The sequence below is a fragment of the Oncorhynchus gorbuscha genome, linkage group LG17, assembly GCF_021184085.1.
Source record: "Oncorhynchus gorbuscha isolate QuinsamMale2020 ecotype Even-year linkage group LG17, OgorEven_v1.0, whole genome shotgun sequence".
Classification (NCBI taxonomy): domain Eukaryota; kingdom Metazoa; phylum Chordata; class Actinopteri; order Salmoniformes; family Salmonidae; genus Oncorhynchus; species Oncorhynchus gorbuscha.
In genome coordinates this window covers 35,084,863-35,107,168 of record NC_060189.1, presented here as the reverse complement: position 1 = coordinate 35,107,168, position 22,306 = coordinate 35,084,863, and the positions used below count along the sequence as shown (strand labels likewise).

The following is a 22,306-nucleotide window of genomic DNA, read 5'->3' as shown; positions in this document are numbered from 1 at the left end:
GGACTCAGATGGAATACGACAGTTAAACTAAGCTGATGAGGCATTTAGAAGTTATTTTCTTTAAGAATCAATGGATGTAGAAACTGCTGATTGCCCCTTTAATATAATGAATATTTAAAATATTACTTTTAAGGTAAGAAAGAAAAAATATTTTTGTAGTTTATTACATGTTAATACCATGGCGTCACCAAACCATAATTTGCACACAGACTGTTGATCAAAGATTATTATAATTGTGTGAGTTTAGTGCCGTCTAGTGTTCGTTATATGTAAGCCAGGCTTTATGTATTTGAATCCAATTGTAAACAGCACACAGACCAAAGATCATACCAGAACGATATAGCTCCGAGACAAGGAGTTTTTGTATTTATTAATTAAGGATTCCCATCAATCATCCTGGAGTCCAAACAAATAAGGCAAAAATGTAATAAAACTACATTATTTTACCTTTACCTGCAGAAGCAGGCACGTTTATGACTTCAAGCTTATCAATTCCCGAGATGAGGCTGGTGTAACCGAAGTGAAATGGCTAGCTAGTTAGCGCACGCTAATAGCGTTTCAAACGTCACTCGCTCTGAGCCTTCTAGTAGTTGTTCCCCTTGCTCTGCATGGGTAACCTGCTTCGATGGTGGCTGTTGTCGTTGTGTTGCTGGTTCGATCCCAGGGAGGAGCGAGGAGAGGGAAGCTATACTGTTACACTGGTAATACTAAAGTGCCTATAAGAACATCCAATAGTCAAAGGTTAATGAAATATACATTTTATAGAGGGAAATAGTCCTATAATTCCTATAATAAATACAACCTAAAACTTCTTACCTGGGAATATTGAAGACTCATGTTAAAAGGAACCACCAGCTTTCATATGTTCTCATGTTCTGAGCAAGGAACTGCAACGTTAGCTTTCTTACATTGCACATATTGCACTATTACTTTCTTCTCCAACACATTGCTTTTGCATTATTTAAACCAAATTTGAACATGTTTCATTATTTATTTGAGGCTAAATTGATTTTATTGATGCATTATATTAAGTTAAAATAAGTGTTCATTCAGTATTGTTATTGTCATTATTACAAATAAATCGGCCAATTAATCGGAATCGGCTTTTTTGGTCCTCCAATAATTGGTATCGGAGTTTAAAAATCATAATCGGTAGACCTCTATTTCATTCCTGTGCTGTTTGTAAATACCCTGGTAGGTTGACTGATAACCTGAACCAGGTTGCAGGCACCAGTTATAGTTTGAAGCTTTTTCTTGAGTGGACAACTTGATGAAAGCCAATCAATGTTTTGGTCACCCACAAAATATACCTTGCTCTTGATATCAGATACGTTATGAAGCATTTCACACATATTATCCAGATACTGATTGTTAGTCTATAGCAACTTCCCACAAGAATAGGCTTTAGGTGAGGCAGTTGAACCTGTAGCCATATTACTTCAACAGCATTTGGTATGAGATACTCTATGACTCTGAATATAAACAGAAACACTTCCTCCATTGGCATTCCTGTCTCTTCTAGATATGGTATAACCATGTACTGCTACCAGTGTATCATCACAGGTATTATATAAGTGAGTTTCAGAGGTAATCAGTATATGAATGTTGGATTGAAAGAGGCATTCAAGGGAATTCGAGGAACATACATTAGGTTACTTACATTGACTGCTGACACCCCTGGGACAATGTACATTTGCAGCAGCACTACGACAACTCAGCGACACAATGGTAGGGATTATCTGAGCAGGGCTTGGGTCACGGATAATTCATTGTCTCAACGCGGCCTTCAAGTGTGTGGACAGGGTCCAGTTCAAGCCTCTTTCCCCCTACGCTTAAGACAGCGTATAGCTCTTTGATTCTGTTTTCCCCCTTCCCACACCCAGCTTCTTCTATAACAAACACAACAGAACTGATATAATTTGGGGTCAGCTGTTCTGGACTGTCAGATTGATGTTTCTAACCAACACACATTGTTCAGTTCATATTCTGCGGGGTGGTAGGTAGAGAGGCAGATCAGTAGCCAGAGGATTTATGTCTATTCAATTATATTTTTACAAAATACAGTACAGTATATTAGGTCAATTGATATATATGAGCTATGGCAATGTACCACACTGACGAAAGACTACAATAAACCCTCTTAATACACCTGACGACCTGGTTGAATGGAGGAGAATTAGGGAAAAATTAATGCAATTCAAATAATTATGGCAAGCCTTTTGCTGTTGATTCTTAATCAATGGGCTCATCTCGATCACATGATAGCTTACCTACAGATTCAGAGAGTTAACCAAGGTCACAAACTGGTGGTTTGTGTTGCAAATGCAAATCTAATCCCCAAAGGACAAATAACCCACTTCGATGGATCTATCCATGAAGGGTATAGACAATGTTTAAACCTTTTTAATAGTTTTGTGAATGTGTTGGGATGAAATTGTGAGAGTAAAAATATTTGGAAGAGCCTAGTAGTACTCGTGAAGTGACTTCTCTTGGCCCCACTTGAAAGTTTGAATTGAAAGCTCTTCCACACTATTTACTGACTTTGGCTCCACCTTCTCAGATCCCACCGTCACACGACTTCCTCACTATTCCACCCGCAGCAGCCATGATGGTAGGTGTTATACACAATTTACTCTAGCTAGCTAGCGCACCTTTTTGTTTTATATGTGCAATCATCTGACACATTCATCAATAAACGATGATTTGCCCATTGAAAGTTAATGTGGCTAATGCATGTCCTGTGACGCCGTATTTTGTTTACCTAGCAAGAAGGGCTGGACGATGGTCCCGATTTCCTCTCCGAGGAGGACAGAGGAGTAAGTTTTTTTTCTTTGAATTAAAATACAAATATTTATTTTATTTGTATTTTGATCTTAACAGTTCGATCAGCTATTTCTATTATTTGTATTCTGCAGTAATTCCTTATTGCACGATTTGATCAGCTGTTAGACAAGTGAAAGCCGTGGCTAACAGACGTCAAATTTGTTGATTAGCTCGCTACTGTTAGCTAAGCTAGCCAGCTTGACCACATCAGGAGTCAGTTGACTTCCTACTAGCTGGCCAGCTAGCTGGCAACTGTTACAATCGATTAGCTAGCTAACTAACGTTAGTTGCCGTTTGTTAACAATGAACATAAGCTTATTTTAACTGCTCACTGTATGAATAACTATATTGCCATTGCTAACTAGTAACAGACCCATATACCTATGCACATTTATTAGATTTCTGTTATTGTTTTGCAGGATAGCTTGCTAGCTAAGCTAGGAAGTGCATAGCCCAATAATGTAAAGTTAATCATACTTTGTTAGTGTCACACCTTATGTTATTTTCAAAGGTAGACCGGCTCTGTCAGCCAAAACAGCTACAAACTCAATCTAAACGTGAATCGGTTATCAATTGCGATACGGTTCTAGAAACATAAAGCCCTTTACTTTCATATCACATCAAACCCTTACCAAAAAATATTGCCGTTTTGAGAGTGCAGTCAACTGTGGTATTTTGGATGCAGTGATTGAAGCATAGTGCCGTTATACTGACTGCACTCTGACTGCAATCTTTTTCATAATGGTATTTTCACACATGCAAAATCTACACTAACTGTGTACACTGTTTTAGCCGGCTTTATCACAGTTGCAGCCGACAGTATTCTTCAGCTACAACAAGTTTCTGGCGGCCTTCTTCCGTTTCACACAGGTGTTCGGAGCATGCTAGATAGCTAACTAGCAGAGGTGGTCGCCTGCTCCCGCTTGTCTTTCCTTAAACATGCCCTGTAACATGGAGATATGGCCGTGTGGGAACACTAATCCCAACCCTATTAAAGGTGTGTAGTAATTGAACTTTTCGTTTATTTTTTAATTATTAGTTCTTGCTGATATGAAAGATATGTTTCCAAAACCATACCGCAAGCGATACGTGTTCATGTTTAGAGCATGCCTCGGGGGCTCTTAACAAAAGTCCCCGGGAAGAAGATACCTTCATCCATAGGCACTAAAGGTAGTTAGCATCTATGAATGGGTTAGGACGTGCACAGCTTCTGAGTTGGCTAGTAAGCCAATACATAGTCTGATTAATCATGCTGTAATACACAATTAATTTGTATACAGCTCGCCACTAATGCCTAGAAAATCATGTAAATGTTCCTTATAAGCCAGAATGTTGAATAAAATTACATTGAAACTTACCGGTTGTCTGTGCGGTTTGTCCTTCAGCTGTTAAAAAGTTAAGACGAATAAAGTATTGTGTACAGTACCCAACTCCTTAGAGAGCCGGTAGGTATATGGTTTGGTTTGGCACGGAGGTAAAGTTCGTTTTATTGGATATTCGGTTTTCTCTCGTCAATAGCTATTGACCCAAGCGTGCCATGACATTAACATTTTTTGTTCTTAACCAGGAGAGGATGAAGAACAAGCGATACCTTTTTTTTGTGTGAATATTAGATTTATGTTAAGATTGAAATCCAATTCATATACAGTGCCTTCGAAAAGTATTCTGACCCCTTGACTTTTTCCAATTTTGTTACGTTATAGGCTTATTCTAAAAATGTATTGAATTGTTTTTCCCCCTCATCAATCTACACACAATACCCCATAATGAAAAAACAATAATAGTTTAAAAAAAAAACTGTTTTCACATTTATTACAAATGCAACACTTAAATATCACATTTACATACAGTACCAGTCAAAAGTTTGAACTCACCTACTCATTGAGTTTTTCTTTATTTTTACTATTTTCTACATTGTAGAATTACAGTGAAGATATCAAAACTATGAAATAACACATGGAATCATGTAGTAACCAAAAAAGTGCTAAACAAATCAAAATAGATTTTTATTTGAGTTTCTTCAAAGTAGCCACCCTTTGCCTCTGACAGCTTTGCACACTCTTGGTATTCTCTCAACTAGCTTCATGAGGTCGTCACCTGGAATGCATTTCAATTACAAGGTGTGCCTTAATGCGTTTGAGCCAACCAGTTGTGTTGTAACAAGGTAAGTATGGTATTCAGAAGGTACTCCTATTTGGTAAATGACCAAGTCTATATTATGGCAAGAACAATTCAAAAAAGCAAAGAGAAACAACAGTCCATCATTACTTTAAGACATGAAGGATCAGTCAATTCGGAAAATTTCAAGAACTTAAACATTTTCTTCATGTACTGTCGTAAAAACGATTAAGCCCTATGATGAAACTGGCTTTCATGAGGACCGCCACAGGAAAGGACGACCCAGAGTTACCTCTGCTGCAGAGGATAAGTTCATTATCATTCTGCAGCGATACGCCATCCCATCAAGGTTTGCGCTTAGTGGGACTAGCATTAGTTTCTCAACAGGACAATGACCCAACACACCTCCAGGCTGTGTAAGGGCTATTTGACCAAGAAGGACAGTGATGGAGTGCTGCATCAGGTGACCTGGCCTCCACAATCACCTGACCTCAACCCAATTGAGATGGTTTGGGATGTGTTGGACCGCAGAGTAAAGGAAAAGCAGCCAACAAGTGCTCAGCATATGTGGGATCTCAAGCATTCCAGGTGAAGCTGGTTGAGAGAATGCCAAGAGTGTACAAAGCTGTCATCAAGGCAAAGGGTGGCTACTTTGAAGATTCTAAAATATAAATATATTTTCATTTAACACTTTTTGGTTACTACATGATTCTATGTGTTATTTCATAGTTTTGATGTCTTCACTATTATTCTACAATGTAAAAATAAAGAAAAACCCTTGAATGAATAGGTGTGTCAACTTTTGATTGGTACTGGAAGTATTCAGTACTTTGTTGAAGCACCTTTGGTAGCTATTTGTATTATTGGTATTCTGCAGTAATTCCTTATTGCATGATCTGATCAGCTGTTAGACAGGTGACATCCGTGGCTAACAACAGATGTCAAATTTGTTGAATAGCTAGCTACCGTTAGCTACAAATACAAAACTAAATACTCATTTACATAAGTATTCAGACCCTTTGCTCAGTACTTTGTTGAAGCACCTTTGGCAGCGATTTACAGCATCGAGTCTTCTTGGGTATGACGCTACAAACTCGGCACACTTGTATTTGGGGAGTTTCTCCCATTCTTCTCTACAGATCCTCACAAGCTCTGTCATGTTGGATTGGGAGGGTTGCTGCACAACTATTTTCAGGTCTCTCCATAGATGTTAGATCGGGTTCAAGTCCGGGCTCTGGCTGGGCCACTCAAGGACATCCTGTGTTGTCTTGGCTTTGTGCTTAGGGTTGTTGTCCTGCTGGAAGGTGAACCTTCGCCCTAGTCTGAGAACCTGCTCCAGAGTGCTCAGGACCCCCTGTACTTTGCTCCGTTCATCTTTGCCTCGATCCTGACTAGTCTCCCAGTCCCTGCCGCTGAAAAACATCCACACAGCATGATGCTGCCACCACCATGCTTCACTGTAGGGATTGTGCCAGGTTTCTTCCAGAATTGGCATTCTGGCCGAAGAGGGCAATCTTGGTTTCATCAGATCAGAGAATCTTGTTTTTCATGGCCTGAGAGTCTTTGTGTCTTTTGGCAAACTCCAAGTGGGCTGTCATGTGCCTTTTACTGAGGAGTGGCTTCCGTCTGGCCACTCTACCATAAAGGCCTGATTGGTGGAGTGGTGCAGAGATTGTTGTCCTTCTGAAAGTGTCTCCCATCTCCACAGAGGAACTCTAGAGCTCTGTCAGAGTGACCATCAGTTTCTTGGTCACCTCCCTGACCAAGGCCCTTCTCCTCCGATTGCTCATTTTGGCCAGGCGGCCAGCTCTAGGAAGAGTCTTAGTGGTTCCAAACTTCTTTAATTTAAGAATGATGGAGGCCACTGTGTTTTTCGGGAACTTCAATGCTGCAGAAATGTTTTGGTACCCTTCCCCAGATCTGTGACTCGACACAATCCTGTCTCGGACCTCTACCAACAATTTATTTTACCTCATGGCTTGCTTTTTGCTCTGACATGCACTGTCAGCTGTGGGACCTTATATAAACAGATGTGGGCCTTTCCAAATCATGTCCAATTTATTGAATTTACCACAGGTGGACTCCAATCAAGTTGTAGAAACCTCTCAAGGATGATCAATGGAAACAGGACACCTGCACTCAATTCCCAGTCTCACAGCAAAGGGTCTGATACTTGTGTAAATAAGCTATTTCTGTTTTTAATACATTTGCTAAAATTCCTAAAAAACTGTTTTCACTTTGTCATTATGGGGTATTGTGTGTAGATTGCTGAGGAAAATAGCATATTTAATCGATTTTAGAATAAGGCTTTAACTTAACAAAATGTGGAAAAAGTCAAGGGGTCTGTCTTGGAGTCTAGAAATCATTAAGAACACCTCATTCATATGGAAGAACAGCCTCAAGTTGTCAGGGCATGGACTCTACAAGGTGTCAAAAGTGTTAAACAGGGATGCTGGCCCATGTTGACTCCAGTGCTTTCCACAGTTGTCAAGTTGGCTGGATGACCTTTGAGTGGTGGTCCATTCTTGATACACACAGGAATCTGTTGAGTGTGAGAAACCCAGCAGCGTTACATTTCTTGACACAAACCAGTGCATCTGGCACCTACCACCATAACCCGTTCAAAGGCACTTAAATATTTTCTTGTCCATTCACCCTCTAAATGGCACACATACTCAATCCATGTCTCAATTGCCTCAAGGCTTAAAAATCCTTCTTTAACCGACTCCTCCCCTTCATCTACACTGATTTGAAGTGGATTTAACAAGTGACATCAATAAGGGATCATAGCTTTCACCTGGATTCGCCTGGTCAGTCTGTCATGGAAAGAGCAGGTGTTCATAATGTTTTTTCTACACTTTTCTACACTTCTACACTGCATATTTATATTGTCATGGCTTGCTTGGTTCAATAGCTATTGACAAGAGGAGACCGAATATCCAATATAAATTGTCATTACCATCTAAACAAAAATTATCTCCAACATGTTAAGTTAATAGGAGAATGTCAAATGAAAGTCAAGAGACTATATTTTTGAGATATTAAGATATATATATATATATATAAATCTGTAAAACATTTTCCATCCTAAAAATTAGGAATAAGCAAAGGTTTTGATTTCTGGTCAAACAGATTGGAAAGGGTCTTAGAAAACGTCTAACAGAAAGTCTTAAACGATATTAAAAACACAATCATGTTAAAGTTAAGACCGCTGCCTACTAATATGAACACTTATATTTCGTTTTGGATAATTACTTTTCTTAATGTACACTACCGTTCAATAGTTTGGGGTCACTTAGAAATGTCTTTGTTTTTGAAAGAAAAGTAAAACACGGTGAAGAGTTGACTCCGGGTTGCTGGCCTTACATTTACATTTAAGTCATTTAGCAGACGCTCTTATCCAGAGCGACTTACAAATTCTAGGCAGAGTCCAGTGTCTGTTATTTTGCCCATCTTAATCTTTTCTTTTTATTGGCCAGTCTGAGATATGGCTTTTTCTTTGCAACTCTGCCTAGAAGGCCAGCATCCCGGAGTCACCTCTTCACTGTTGACGTTGAGACTGGTGTTTTGCGGGTACTATTTAATGAAGCAGCAAGTTGAGTATTTATGAGGCGTCTGTTTCTCAAACTAGACACTCTAATGTACTTGTCCTCTTGCTCAGTTGTGCACCGGGACCTCCCACTCCTTTTTCTATTCTGGTTAGAGCCAGTTTGCGCTGTTCTGTGAAGGGAGTAGTACACGGCGTTGTACGAGATCTTCAGCAATTTCTTGCATGGAATAGCCTTCATTTCTCAGAACAAGAATAGACTGACTAGGTTCAGAAGAAAGTTATTTGTTCCTGGCCATTTTGAGCCTGTAATCGAACCCACAAATGCTGATGCTCCAGATACTCAACTTTTCTAAAGAAGGCCAATTTTATTGCTTCTTTAACCAGGACAACAGTTTTCAGCTGTGCTAACATAATTGCAAAAGGGTTTCTAATGATCAATTAGCCTTTTAAAATGATGAACTTGGATTAGCTAACACAATGTGCCATTAGAACACAGGAGTGATGGTTGCTGATAATGGGCCTCTGTACGCCTATGTAGATATTCCGAGAAAAATCTGCCGTTTCCAGCTACAAGTCATTTACAACATTAACAATGTCTACACTGTATTTCTGATCAATTTGATGTTGTTTTAATGGACAAAAAACGTGCTTTTCTTTAAAAAATAAGGACATTTCTAAGCGACCCCAAACCTTTGAACAGTAGCGTAAGAAAAATTGCCTTCTTTGTAATTCCGTTACCAAAACCCACATCTTTAAGATATTTTCTAATTTTTCTTCCTCATGAGGGAGGATAATGAAAGTTCACAGAAATAACAATTCAAGTTAGATCTACCAATTTAGTGTTTTTACTGATATGACATTTGATCATGAATTATTAAGTGATTCAAACAGAACGGAATTGCTGCAATTGAATTGGCTACAATGGAAAAATCATAGTAGTTACAAACCACAGTTGGGTGAACTGCTGCTGTCCTCCCTTCCACTGGCGTCCTGTTATGTTCATGTTCAGGTCATAAGTTTTTTTTCATTCTCTTTCCGTAATCTGGTGGTCAAAGAAGGACAGTGAAAACATTCTGGACAACCCCCCCCCCCCTCTCTCGTTAATGTCACCTCTCCCTGCTCCAACTGCACCTACCACCAACCCTCTTTCCATCTACTGTAACAGGTATCCTAACCCACTGAGCACCGACCAACACTGTACGTCCATGGATTATTATTTCAGATTTGGTCTGGTCCGGACCAACCAAATATGGTCTTGTTTAGAGGCGGAGCTCATTACAATAATAGTCCATGTGTAGAATAATACCAAAATATGCATAAGAAAGATATTGCATATTTCTACCTTTTTTACAGTGCATTTGGAAAGTACTCAGATCCCTTGATCTTTTTCACATTTAGTTACGTTACAGCCTTATTCTAAAATGGATTCAATCGTTTTTTTTTTTTACCTCACTAGTCTACACACAATACCCCATAATGACAAAGCAAAAACAGTTTTTTTGAAATATCACATTTACATAAGTATTCAGACCCTTTACTCAGTACTTTGTAAAAGCACCTTTGACAGCGATTACAGCCTTGAGTCTTCTTGGGTAGGAGCTTGGCACACCTGTATTTGGGGAGCTTCTCCCATTCTTCTCTGCAGATCGTCTCAAGCTCTGTCAGGTTGTATGGGGAGCATTGCTGCACAGCTATTTTCAGGTCTCTCCAGAGACATTAAATCGGGTTGAAGTCTGGGCTCTGGCTGGGCCACTCAAGGACATTGAGACTTGTCCCGAAGCCACTCTTGTGTTGTTTTGGCTGTGTGCTCAGGGTCGTTGTCCTGTCGGAAGGTGAACCTTCGCCCCGCTCTGGAGCAGGTTTTCATCAAGGATCTTTCCCTCTGTAATCTTGACCTTGACTAGTCTCCCAGTCCCTGCCTCTGAAAAACATCTCCACAGCATGATGCTGCCGCCACCATGCTTCACTATAGGGATGGTATTGGCCAGGTGATGAGCGTTGCCTGGTTTAATTTGGCATTCTGAACCATATACCTACCGGCTCTCTCTAAAGTTGTGTAAACAATACTTTCCTGTGGATATTCTGTCTAAAATTTTGAGCAGCAATCTACACACAAGGCGCACAGACATCCGGTAGAGTAAGTTTATATAACATTTTATTTAACATTCTGGCTTGTAAGGAATATTTACATGATTTTGCAGGCATTCGTGTCAGGCTGTATATACCAAATAATTTTGTTTTACAGCCTGATTAATCAGACTAGCCAAGATGTTATTTGACAGAGCCAGCTATTGGGGAATGGTGATTTTTGTCATTTGCTCATCACTAAATACAATACAATATCTGTTACAATATTTTGCAGCCTAGGGCAGTCAATGTTGACCTCCAAACTGATGCAACACTTCAAGTGGACATTTCTGATGCGTTGAGTGAGCGGGACAAGGTTAAGTTTACTGTCCATACTAAGGTAAGAGAGTTTAGCTACCTGTCTATTTATTCCTGTTTGCCCTGGCACTTGGCAAATGAAAGGCCAATCATGTGCATTTTTATGGCTGTATGAATCGAGACTCATGTCACATGACTTGCAATTATGTTCCTCCTCAGTAGTCATCTTATCTCCACATTCATGTTGTCTTCTGAAAATAAGTGTGTATGCAAAATCAGCTTTGTTGATTTCATGGAACGGAACGCAAATGAAGATCTAAGGTTAAGAAACTGCATGATGGCATTCCACTCCACTTCATTTTCTATGCAGAGAGAATTCCAATAGTCATTCATTTCCTGTCACTGTCAAAGTGTAACCTCATGTCATGGGTTTATTTGTTTTTACGGCTGCTTTTATAATGTTTCAAGGACTCTTGTGAAGGAAGGAATTCATTAATGATTCAAAGGGTTTAGTCACTGTCTTTAGATGATCATTGTGATCATCATTGTGTCCAGATCATCTAAGTTTTTTCCCATTTTAAAAAATAAATAAATTGAGTTGCACATTCTAATTGGCAGAAAGATATTTTCTGAAGACCCATAGAGAAATGCTCTATTCAGTATTTGGCTCTGTTTTTCAGTATAATGTGTTCTATGATTGATGTCTGATTCCTATTACTTTGTTTTACCTTCCAGAGCACTCTTCCTAACTTCAAGCAGAATGAGTTTTCAGTGGTGAGGCAGCATGAGGAGTTCATCTGGCTCCATGACTCTTTCGTGGAGAATGAGGAGTATGCAGGCTACATTGTAAGTACTGAGCCCCATCCAGGGTACTCTGCGCTCCCCCCCCCCCCCAAAGGCACTCTATTACCTATATTGTGCACTACTTTTGACAAGTTGTGCACTATATGGGAATAGGGTGCGATTTGGGAGATTACTGTTTTGGCTTTTAGGATTGGCTTATAAACTTCAGGGTTTTAGAAAACAACTAAATTATTAATTGTCAATTCCCTTTCTCATTAAAACTGTCTGGTGTCATGGAGTAATGAACTTAGCTTGATGTTCATTTCCAAGAAACTGCTGATTTTAACTGTGATTTGTTGAATTGTAGATTCCCCCTGCCCCACCAAGACCTGACTTCGATGCCTCTAGAGAGAAGTTACAGAAACTGGGGGAAGGTGAAGGTTCCATGACCAAGGAAGAGTTCACCAAAATGAAACAGGAACTTGAAGCGTGAGTTCATGTTCATTAGGTCACATAAAACAAAAAGTTAGGATAGTACAACCTAATTTCATGCTCTCTGTGTTTTATAACCTTCCGTGCCTACTTGACACGACCCACGTTGCTAGTACATTGTTTTTGTGTTTCAGTATAGTGGTTTGGTTGGGATACTTGGATGCACTGAATGCCATTGGTTCATATCTTGGCTATATCTGTGTTTCAGCGAATACTTGGCTATCTTCAAGAAGACCGTGGCGATGCATGAAGTGTTTCTTTGCCGTGTGGCTGCCCATCCTGTCTTAAGGAAAGACATGAACTTCCATGTCTTTTTAGAGTACAACCAAGACGTAAGTGGGGTTGAGATTACCAGTTTAGGATTTAGATTTCCAGTCAGGTCCAAAAGTATTGTCTCCCTTGATAAAGATGAGTCAAAAAGACTGTTTAAAATAAATAATACAAATACTGAGCTATATTGTATGCTCCAATGTTTTTGAAATTGTTATTTTAAACTAATACAAATCAAATTCAATTGTATTTGTCACATGAGCCGAATACAACCTTAATGTGAAATGAGTTCAGAAAATATTTACTTAATAAACAAAGTACATTTTTTAAATAAAAGGTAACACAATAAAATAACAATAACGAGGCTATATACAGGGAGTACCGGTCCTGAGTCAATGTGCTGGGTAGGGTAAGGTGACTATGCATAGATAATAAACAGCACGTAGCAGCAGTGTAAAACAAGGGGTGGGGGGGGTGTCAATGTAAATAGTCCGGGTGGCCATTTCATTAATTGTTCAGCAGTCTTATAGCTTGGGGGTAGAAGCTGTTAAGAAGCCTTTTGGACCTAGACTTGGAGCTTCGGTACCGCTTACCATGCAGTAGCAGAGAGAACTATGACTTGGGTGACTGGACAATTCTTCTGGCCTTCCTCTGACACCGCCTAGTATATAGGTCCTGGATGGCAGGAAGCTTGGCCCCAGTGATGTACTGGGCCGTACGCCCTACCATGTGTAGCGCCTTACGGTCGGATGCCGAGCAGTTGCCATACCAGGTGGTGATGCAACTGGTCAGGATGCTCTCGATGGTGCAGATGTATAACTTTTTAAGGATCTGGGGACCTATGCCAAATCTTTTCAGTCTCCTGAGGGGGAAATGGTGTTGCCGTGCCCACTTCACGACTGTCTTGGTGTGTGTTTGGACCATGATAGTTTGTTGGTGATGTGGACACCAAGGAACTTGAAGCTCCCGACCGGCTCCACTACAGCCTTGTCGATGTTAATGGGGGCCTGTTCTGCCCTCCTTTTCCTGTAGTCCACAATTAGCTCCTTTGGCTTGCTCACCACACTGTCAGGTGTCTGACCTCCCTATAGGCTGTCTTATCGTTGTCTGTGATTGTTGTGTGGTGAGCTGTTGTGTTGTCAGCAAACTTACTGATGGTGTTGGAGTCGTGCTTGGCCACGCAGTCGTGTTTGAACAGGATGGGACAAGCACGCACCCCTAAGGGGCCCCAGTGTTGAGGATCAGCGTGGCGGATGTGTTGTTGCCTACCCTTACCACCTAGGGGCAGCCCGTCAGGAAGTCCAGGATCCAGTTTCAGAGGGAGGTGTTTTGTCCCAGGATCCTTAGCTTAGTGATGAACTTTGTGGGCACTATGATGTTGAATGTTGAGCTGTAGTCAAGAAAAGCATTCTCACATACAGTACCAGTCTAAAGTTTGGACACATCTACTCATTCAAGTTTTTTTTCCTACATTGTAGAATAATAGAGAAGACATCAAAACTATGAAATAACACATGGAATCATGTAGTAACAAAAAAAATGTGAAACAAATCCAAATATATTTTATATTTGAGATTCCTCAAAGCAGGCACCCTTTGCCTTGATGACAGCTTTGCACACTTGGCATTCTCTCAACCAGCTTCACCTGGAATGCTTTTCCAATCATCTTGAAGGAGTTTTGATGTCTTCACTATTATTCTTCAATGTAAAAAAAATAAAGAAAACCCTAGAATGAGTAGGCGTGTCCAAACTTTTGGCTGGTACTGTAGGTGTTCCTTTTGTCCAAGTGGGAAAGGGCAGTGTGGAGTACGATTGAGATTGCGTCATCTATGGATCTGTTGGGGTGGTATGTGAGTGGGTCTAGAGTTTCCTGGATGAGGGTGTTGATGACCAGCCTTTCAAAGCACTTCATGGCTACCGATGTGAGTGCTACGGGGCGGTTACCTTCACTTTCTTGGGCACAGTGACTATGGTGGTCTGCTTGAAACATGTAGGTATTACAGACTCGGCCAGGGAGAGGTTGAAAAGGTTGTCAGTGAAGACACTTGCCAGTTGGTCTGTGCATGCTCTGAGTACACATCCTAGTAATTTGTCTGGCCCCGTGGCCTTGTGATGGTTACCTGTTTTAAAGGTCTTGCTCACATCGGAGAGCGTGATCACACAGTAGTCTGGAACAGCTCGTGCTCATGCATGCTTCAGTGTTGCTTGCCTCGATGCGAACATAAAAGGCATTTAGCTCATCTGGTAGGCTCACGTCACTGGGCAGCTCGCGGCTGGGTTTCCCTTTCTAGTCCATAATCGTTTGCCAGCCCTGTCACATCTGACAAGCATCAGAGCCGTGTAATAGGATTCAATCTTAGTCCTGTATTGACGTTTTGCCTGTTTGAGGGCATAGCAGGATTTCTTAAAAGCATCCGGATTAGTGTTCCGCTGGATGTTGCCTGTAATCCATGGCTTCTGGTTTGGATATGTACGCACGGACACTGTGGGGACGACGTCGTCGATTCACTTATTGATGAAGCTGGTGATTGAGGTGGTATACTCCTCAATGCCTTAGGATGAATCCCAGAACTTATTCCAGTCTGTGCTTGCAAAACAGTCCTGTAGTGTAGCATCCGCGTCATCTGACCACTTCTGTATTGAGCGGGTCACTGGTAATTCCTGCTTTAGTTTTTGCTGTTAAGCATGAATCCGGAGAATAGAATCATGGTCCGATTTGCCAAATGTTTTTTAAATAAAAAAAAAAAAAAAAATTCTCTGATTGCACATGTGACATGCTGGTAGAAATTTTGTAGAACGGATTAAAGTTTACCTGCATTGAAGTCCCCGGCCACTAGGAGCGCCGCTTCTGGATGAGCATTTTCTTGATTGCTTAAAGCCTTATACAGCTCATTGAGTTTGGTCTCAGTGCCAGCATCAGTTTGGTGTAAAAGGGATGGCTACAAATAATATAGGTGAAAACTCTCTTGGTAGATAGTGTGGTCTACAGTTTATCATGAGGTACACTACCTCAGGCGTGCAATACCTTGAGACTTCTTTAATATTAGACATCGCGCACCAGGTGTTATTGACAAATGGACACACACCTCCACCCCTTATATTACTAGACTTAACTGTTCTGTCCTGATGATGCACGGAAAACCCAGCCAGCTCTATATTATCAGTGTCGTCATTCATCCACGACTTGGTGAAACATATTACAGTTTTTAATGTCCCATTGGTAGAATGATCTCGAACGGAGTTCCTCCAGGTTATTTTCCAGTGATTATACCCATACCAACTGCACAATATGGTGGTGGATCTTTTATTTTATGGGGCTATTTTGCTTCCACTGGTCATGGAGTGCTTTTTAAGGTCAACGACATCATCATTAATTCAAATCCAATTTTATTGGTCGCATACACATATTTAGCGGATGGTATTGCGGGTGTATCGAAATGCTTGTGTTCCTAGCTCCAACAGTGCAGTAGTATCTTAACAGTTCACAACAATACACACATCTAAAAGTAAAATAATGGAATGGAATGTATAAATATTAGCACGGGCAATGTCGGAGTGGCATTGACTAAAATATAGTAGAATAGAATAGAGTATATACAGTTGAAGTCGTAAGTTTACATACACTTAGGTTGGAGTCATTAAAACTCGTTGTTTCAACCACTCCACAAATGTCTTGTTAACTAACTATAGTTTTGGCAAGTCGGTTAGGACATCTATTTTGTGCATGACACAAGTAATCTTTCCAACAAATTGTTACAGGCAGAACATTTCACTTATAATTTACGGTATCACAGTTCCAGTGGGTCAGAAGATTACATACACCAAGTTGACTGTGCATTTAAACAGATTGGAAAATTCCAGAAAATATGTAATGGCTTTAGAAGCTTCTGATCGGGTAATTGACATAATTTGAGTCAATTGGAGGTGTACCTGTTGATGTATTTCAAGGCCTACCTTCAAACTCAGTGTTTCTTTACTTGACATCATGGGAAAATCAAAAGAAATCAGCCAAGACCTCAGAAAAACAATTGTAGACCTCCACAAGTCTGGTTCATCCTTGGGAGCAATTTCCAAACACCTGAAGGTACCACGTTCATCTGTACAAACAATAGTACGCAAGTATAAACACCATGGGACCACGCAGCTGTCATACCGCTCAGGAAGGAGATGCGTTCTGTCTCCTAGAGATGAACGTGCTTGGGTGCAAAAAGTACAAATCAATCCCAGAACAACAGCAAAGGACCTTGTGAAGATGCTGGAGGAAATGGGTACAAAAGTATCTATATCCACAGTAAAACGAGTCCTATATCGGCATAACCTGAAAGGCCATTCAGCAAGGAAAAAGCCACTGCTCCAAAACCACCATTAAAAAATACAGACTTCGGTTTGCAACTGCACATGGGGACAAAGATTGCACTTTTTGGAGAAATGTCCTCTAGTCTGATGAAACAAAAATAGAACTGTTTGGCCATAATGACCATTGTTATGTTTGGAGGAAAAAGGGGGATGCTTGCAAGCTGAAGAACACCATCCCAACTGTGAAACACGGGGGTGGCAGCATCATGTTGTGAGGGTGCTTTGCTGCAGGAGGACTGGTGCACTTCACAAAATAGATGGCATCACGAAGACAGAAAATTATGTGGATATATTGAAGCAACATCTCAAGACATCAGACAGGAACGTCGCAAATGGGTCTTCCAAATGGACAATGACCCAAGCATACTTCTAAAGTTCTGGCAATATGGCTTAAGGACAACAAAGTAAAGGTATTGGAGTGGCCATCACAAAGCCATGACCTCAATCCCATAGAACATTTGTGGCAGAACTGAAAAAGCGTGTGCGAGCAAGGAAGCCTACAAACCTGACTCCGTTACACCAGCTCTGTCAGGAGGAATGGGCCAAAATTCCACAAACTTATTGTGGGAAGTTTGTGGAAGGCTACCTGAAACAAACTCTAAGATGCAGGGTTGAGCAACCGGGTGGTTTCCGGCTAGTGATGGCTATTTAACAGTGTGATGGCCTTGAAGATAGAAGCCGTTTGGAGAACACCCAGTACCAGGACATTTTAGCCAAAAATCTGTCTGTCTCTGCTAGTAGGCAGAAAATGGCTCTTTCAGCAAGCCAAAACCCCCAAACACACAGCAAAATTCACAAATCAACATTTTGCAATGGGTATCTGTCTCTGGACTTGAATCCCATTGAAAACAGTAGTTTGAACTGAGGATGGCAGTCCATATGCTCAGAAGAAGGATATCAAGGCTCTGGAAAGATTCTGTATGGAGGAATGGTCTAAGTTACCTCCCAATATGTACGTAATCTTACAACATTTTAGAAAAAGGCTCAGTGCCGTTATCCATGCAAGGGATTTAATACAGTCTTTTTTTACTCATCTTTATGAAGGGTGCCAATCATTTTTAACCTGACTGTATTTTGGTGACAATTGTAGCTGTGGAAATGTTATTAGACAAGCTCTCTCTCTCTCTCTCGCTTGCTCGCTCTCGCTCTCTCGTTTCTTTTAACTTTAGATAACTCAAAAGGCTAGTCGAATGTGCCTGAAAACATATGCCATTTCCTTACCTTGTCTTAGTTTTATCATTGTCAGTTTTTCCTTACTCAACCTCTTTTGTTCACAGCTGAGTGTCCGAGGCAAAAACAAGAGGGAGAAGATGGAAGATTTCTTCAAGAATGTGGTGAAGTCAGCAGACGGCGTGTTAGTGGCAGGGGTGAAGGTGAGTTGGGTTTGCTTTTCTGTGTAAACCATTCCTCCACTCTTTTCTATGTAAATCCATTCAGCCAAGTAAATGGGGATTGAACTTGCTTTGAGTTTTATCTTTGAATGAAATCACAACATAAGTAATTTGCGACTTACGCATTGGTTGAAAAACATTGTTTAGCATCATGAATGGTGCTCACATTTTGAATAAATGCAGTTGTCAAAATCTATCTTCAGATTTGTATGTAGTCTTTAACAGTTAGTATGTGTATAAAGTTTGACATAATTGTCTTTTGGATTTCAGGATGTAGATGATTTCTTTGAGCATGAGAAGACATTCCTTTTAGAGTACCATAATCGTGTCAAAGATGCCTCCTCCAAATCTGATAGAATGATCAGGTCTCACAAAAGTAAGTCTCTTCACTCTCTCATAATCTCCACATGCTAGGTAAGCTTTCTGCGGTATAAATGGATTTTAATCAGTTATTGAGCATGAGATTGATTCGAGTAATTCCAATTGAAAGTATTGAAATGACGTTTTGGCTGTGAACTTTTGGTGAGTCACTTTGGTATCACGTTTTAATGTTTGTGGAAATCCGCCTGTTTGTGCTTGTGGTGTGCGTTGTATTTTAAGTCTATTTTCTGTTTCATATTAATTCGCTGACAAATATGGAAATGGGTAAGTTGTTTGGTTATTTGTAGTTGGGTCAGTCGGTCTTAAAATGTTTGGGATGACAGCCGACTCAATTCTAAACTTTGTCATGTTCCTAAAAAATGTTATGACTGAGCACAATAACTTGTAAATTACCTGGGTTTTTTGTCCAACTTTTTATATCTTAATAGGTAAGAGCCATGAGGTTCCCTTTTAGTCTTTTGGAGAAAAAAATGTTCTACCAGTTTTTTCACACCTAAATCCTGCTTTGACAGCTTCAGGAAACAAATTCCCCTCAGAAATCTAGTCCTCTGTCATTCCCAAGAATCAGACAATACATCTGTCATGTCCGCAGCTTTGTGTAGGAACTACTATGTATGTATGTAACCTAATTTCCACAGCATTAAAACATGATACTGTGTTTGAAAAGTGACTCCCTGCGTATTTGAAATTGTCCTGCTGCAGATGTTTTATCATTGTAGGTTATTTTCTGAAAGATGTTTGCTTGCATTCTATTGATATATTTTGTACAAGATTGACCGACCATCTCTGTGTGTGTGTGTGTGTGTGTGTGTGTGTGTGTGTGTGTGTGTGTGTGTGTGTGTGTGTGTGTGTGTGTGTGTGTGTGTGTGTGTGTGTGTGTGTGTGTGTGTGTGTGTGTGTGAGTATGGGGGTTGAGCTGTTATTTGAAATGTAATGTGATCTAATGCGAGTTCCTCTGTTGAAGATGCTGCAGATGATATCAATAGAATCGCCTCCACACTGTACACTTTAGGAACCCAGGACTCCACAGATGTGTGCAAGTATGCAAAGAGTTTCCCCTTTTCTCTCCATACATTGTCTGCTGCCAACAATCTACAATAACTCAAAAATATAATCTAGAAACTATAGTAACTCAAATGCAACTTACTGTTTTCCAGATTTTTCTTGAAAGTCTCTGAGCTGTTTGAGAAAACACGGGTACGAGGATTTCTCTTTAATATTGTGTTCTATGTATGACGAAATTTTGTCAATTTGTGGTGTACCAGCATAGGCTATGATCAATAACTATATACATTATAGCTAAAAACTAGACCTGTGGTGATTGGTCACAATGTAGATCTTGTCTAAAGTTCACAAGTTTCTGCTGGTGTCCCTTCCTCTACAGAAAATAGAGGCTCGAGTGGCTGCAGATGAGGACCTGAAGCTTGCCGACTTACTGAAGTATTATCTCAGGGAGTCACAAGCTGCTAAGGTACCTAACATGACCCTGCTTTTCTTAATCATCAATCAATTATGATTAGATACCCTGGTCAGTTATCAGATACCCTGGTCAGTTGGTCAGTTATCGGAGGTATTCTCTGACCATTTTCATCAGACAGTGTTGTAGTGTTAGTATTAATGTGCTCTATGGAATCTGCTGTTCTTCAGGATCTATTGTATAGACGAGGGAGGGCCCTGGTAGATTACGAGAATGCAAACAAAGCTCTGGACAAAGCCAGGGCAAAGAACAAAGATGTGCTTCAGGCAGAGACCAGCCAGCAGGTGTGCTGTCAGAAGTTTGAGAAAATCTCAGAGTCCGCAAAGCAAGGTACTTTATCCACTTTCTTTATATATATATTTATTTATTTCCTGGCTAAATTATTGCTTGAGAAATTGCTCTTTGCTAAGAAGCTATTTTTGTTTCTTTTTTACAATTTTAATTTTAAAACCGGCACGGTAAGGTACTTAATTGCTACCCAGAAATGATTTGATATTGAGATAAAAACCGCTGCATTGGACCTTTTTAGCAGTATTAATAATTCAAGGCATTTCATACTTTTCCAAAAAGTATCCCCCCCTGTTGAAAATTATATCAGACTCCCAAGTTTTGCATGTAAGAGAAGCTTAACCAGATTAGGGATGTAGAGGGGTGAACCTGATAATGTTCTGCAATTCCGGAATAGAGCTTATAGACTTCAAGACGAGACGAGTAGCAGCCTTCAGAAAGAACTTGGTGGAACTTGCCGAACTGGAACTCAAACATGCTAAGGTCATTTTTTATTATACATGGTTGTCTATTAGCGATTCTATCAAGTCTGTATCACAACGGCCGTGATTGGGAGTCCCATAGGGTGGCGCACAATTGGCCCAGTATCTTCCGGGTTTGGCCGGTGTAGGCCGTCATTTTAAATAAGAATGAGTTTTTAACTGACTTGCCTAGTTACATTTTTTTTTAAATAAAATAATGAAGACTTCCAAAACAGATTTTTCCCCAGGTTTAGGCTAATCCTCTTTCTCGCTACTTCTCCACAGGGTAATTTACAATTATTGCAAAGCTGTGTCGGGGTCCTCAAAGGAGACACTTAGGTCTTTACTGAAGGTTCACTGTACAGAGCTTTCCCCACTTTGGTCTGATCTTCACTGAGAAGATGGAAGAGAGAGCATATCTGGGGTCCGTTTGTTTTCAGGATGTCTGTTCGTAGTCATCACCAGAGACACCGAACTCCACCCACAACCCCCCTAAAACGTGAGGAAGCCGCAGTGGAATACCTGCAATATCCACACAGCACAAGAACCTATAACTTTGTTAAATCACGTCAACTTTTTCATCGTTAACAGCAATCATATTTTCCAATGGGAATCTTCTCTCAATCTATATCACGTCATGTCTGTCCAGATTGATGATTTGTTATTATTTTGCTTAGTGTAATCTTTGAGGCCAATAGTTTCAGTAAAACTTTTTTCTGTGATGCTGCTCAGTTACTTTTTCATTCATACTATTATTGAAGTGTATTGTCACTAAAAGCCTTGTACATGTTGTATTAGTTCTCACTGTACTGCTAATGATTGTTTACATTTTTACTAATACTTTTGTTTTTCAGTAATTTCATAGTTATGTTCTATGTTCTTTTTTCCATTACAGACAAGTAATGCTTCAGTATGTTTGCCTTAATGTAGAGTAAGCCTATCAAGTATTGTTAAAAAATAAAAATAAAAAATTCATACGTTTTTTGTTTTTCCCTTTTTTTTTTTTAAGTGCACTGTATATGAATGTTTTTTTCCTTCTGTGACCAAAGCTTCCATTTATTTAGATGGAGAAATGCTGAAACAAATGGTTGTACTGATGAAGATTAAAATGATTATGAAAATATGAATAATAAATGATACTGTTTACCTTAGAACCGTCCTGAACATATTTCATGAAATGTTTTGACTAGGCTATTTGTTTTCCATCTATCTAGTTGTAAACATTTTTAATTTTGTATCTTTTATGACTCCGTGAAACATGGAAGAAAAGCCAGGGGAAGCCAATGGAAAAGTACCTTCAATATCATATTTAAACTCCATTTCGAATATTCATATTAAGGTTGAATAAAAAGATGATTGCCACTTTTTGAACTGCTTGTACTAGGTTGTTTCTTTCATCTTGAATGTGTGGATTATGTTGTGTAGATCAGTGTGGGGGGAATCTACATTTCATAAATGGAAGGGGGTGAATACTTACACAAGCCTCTGTATTTGAGCAATCCCCTTTTCTAAAATCTACAGTTGCCTGCTC

The 22,306-nt window shown here is 40.0% G+C and overlaps 1 protein-coding gene across 1 annotated transcript; it reads left to right on the top strand.

Moving 5' to 3' along the window:
- Positions 1-2,534: 2,534 nt before the first annotated feature.
- Positions 2,535-22,146, top strand: LOC124001929 (sorting nexin-6-like). Its single transcript, XM_046309093.1, has 14 exons — positions 2,535-2,611; positions 2,766-2,816; positions 10,854-10,958; positions 11,612-11,722; positions 12,027-12,148; positions 12,360-12,483; positions 18,055-18,150; positions 18,439-18,544; positions 19,514-19,589; positions 19,707-19,746; positions 19,934-20,020; positions 20,197-20,356; positions 20,712-20,797; positions 21,061-22,146. Exons 1-14 carry the CDS (start codon positions 2,606-2,608, stop codon positions 21,112-21,114), a joined length of 1,224 nt encoding a protein of 407 aa, XP_046165049.1. The 5' UTR covers positions 2,535-2,605; the 3' UTR covers positions 21,115-22,146.
- Positions 22,147-22,306: the final 160 nt, after the last annotated feature.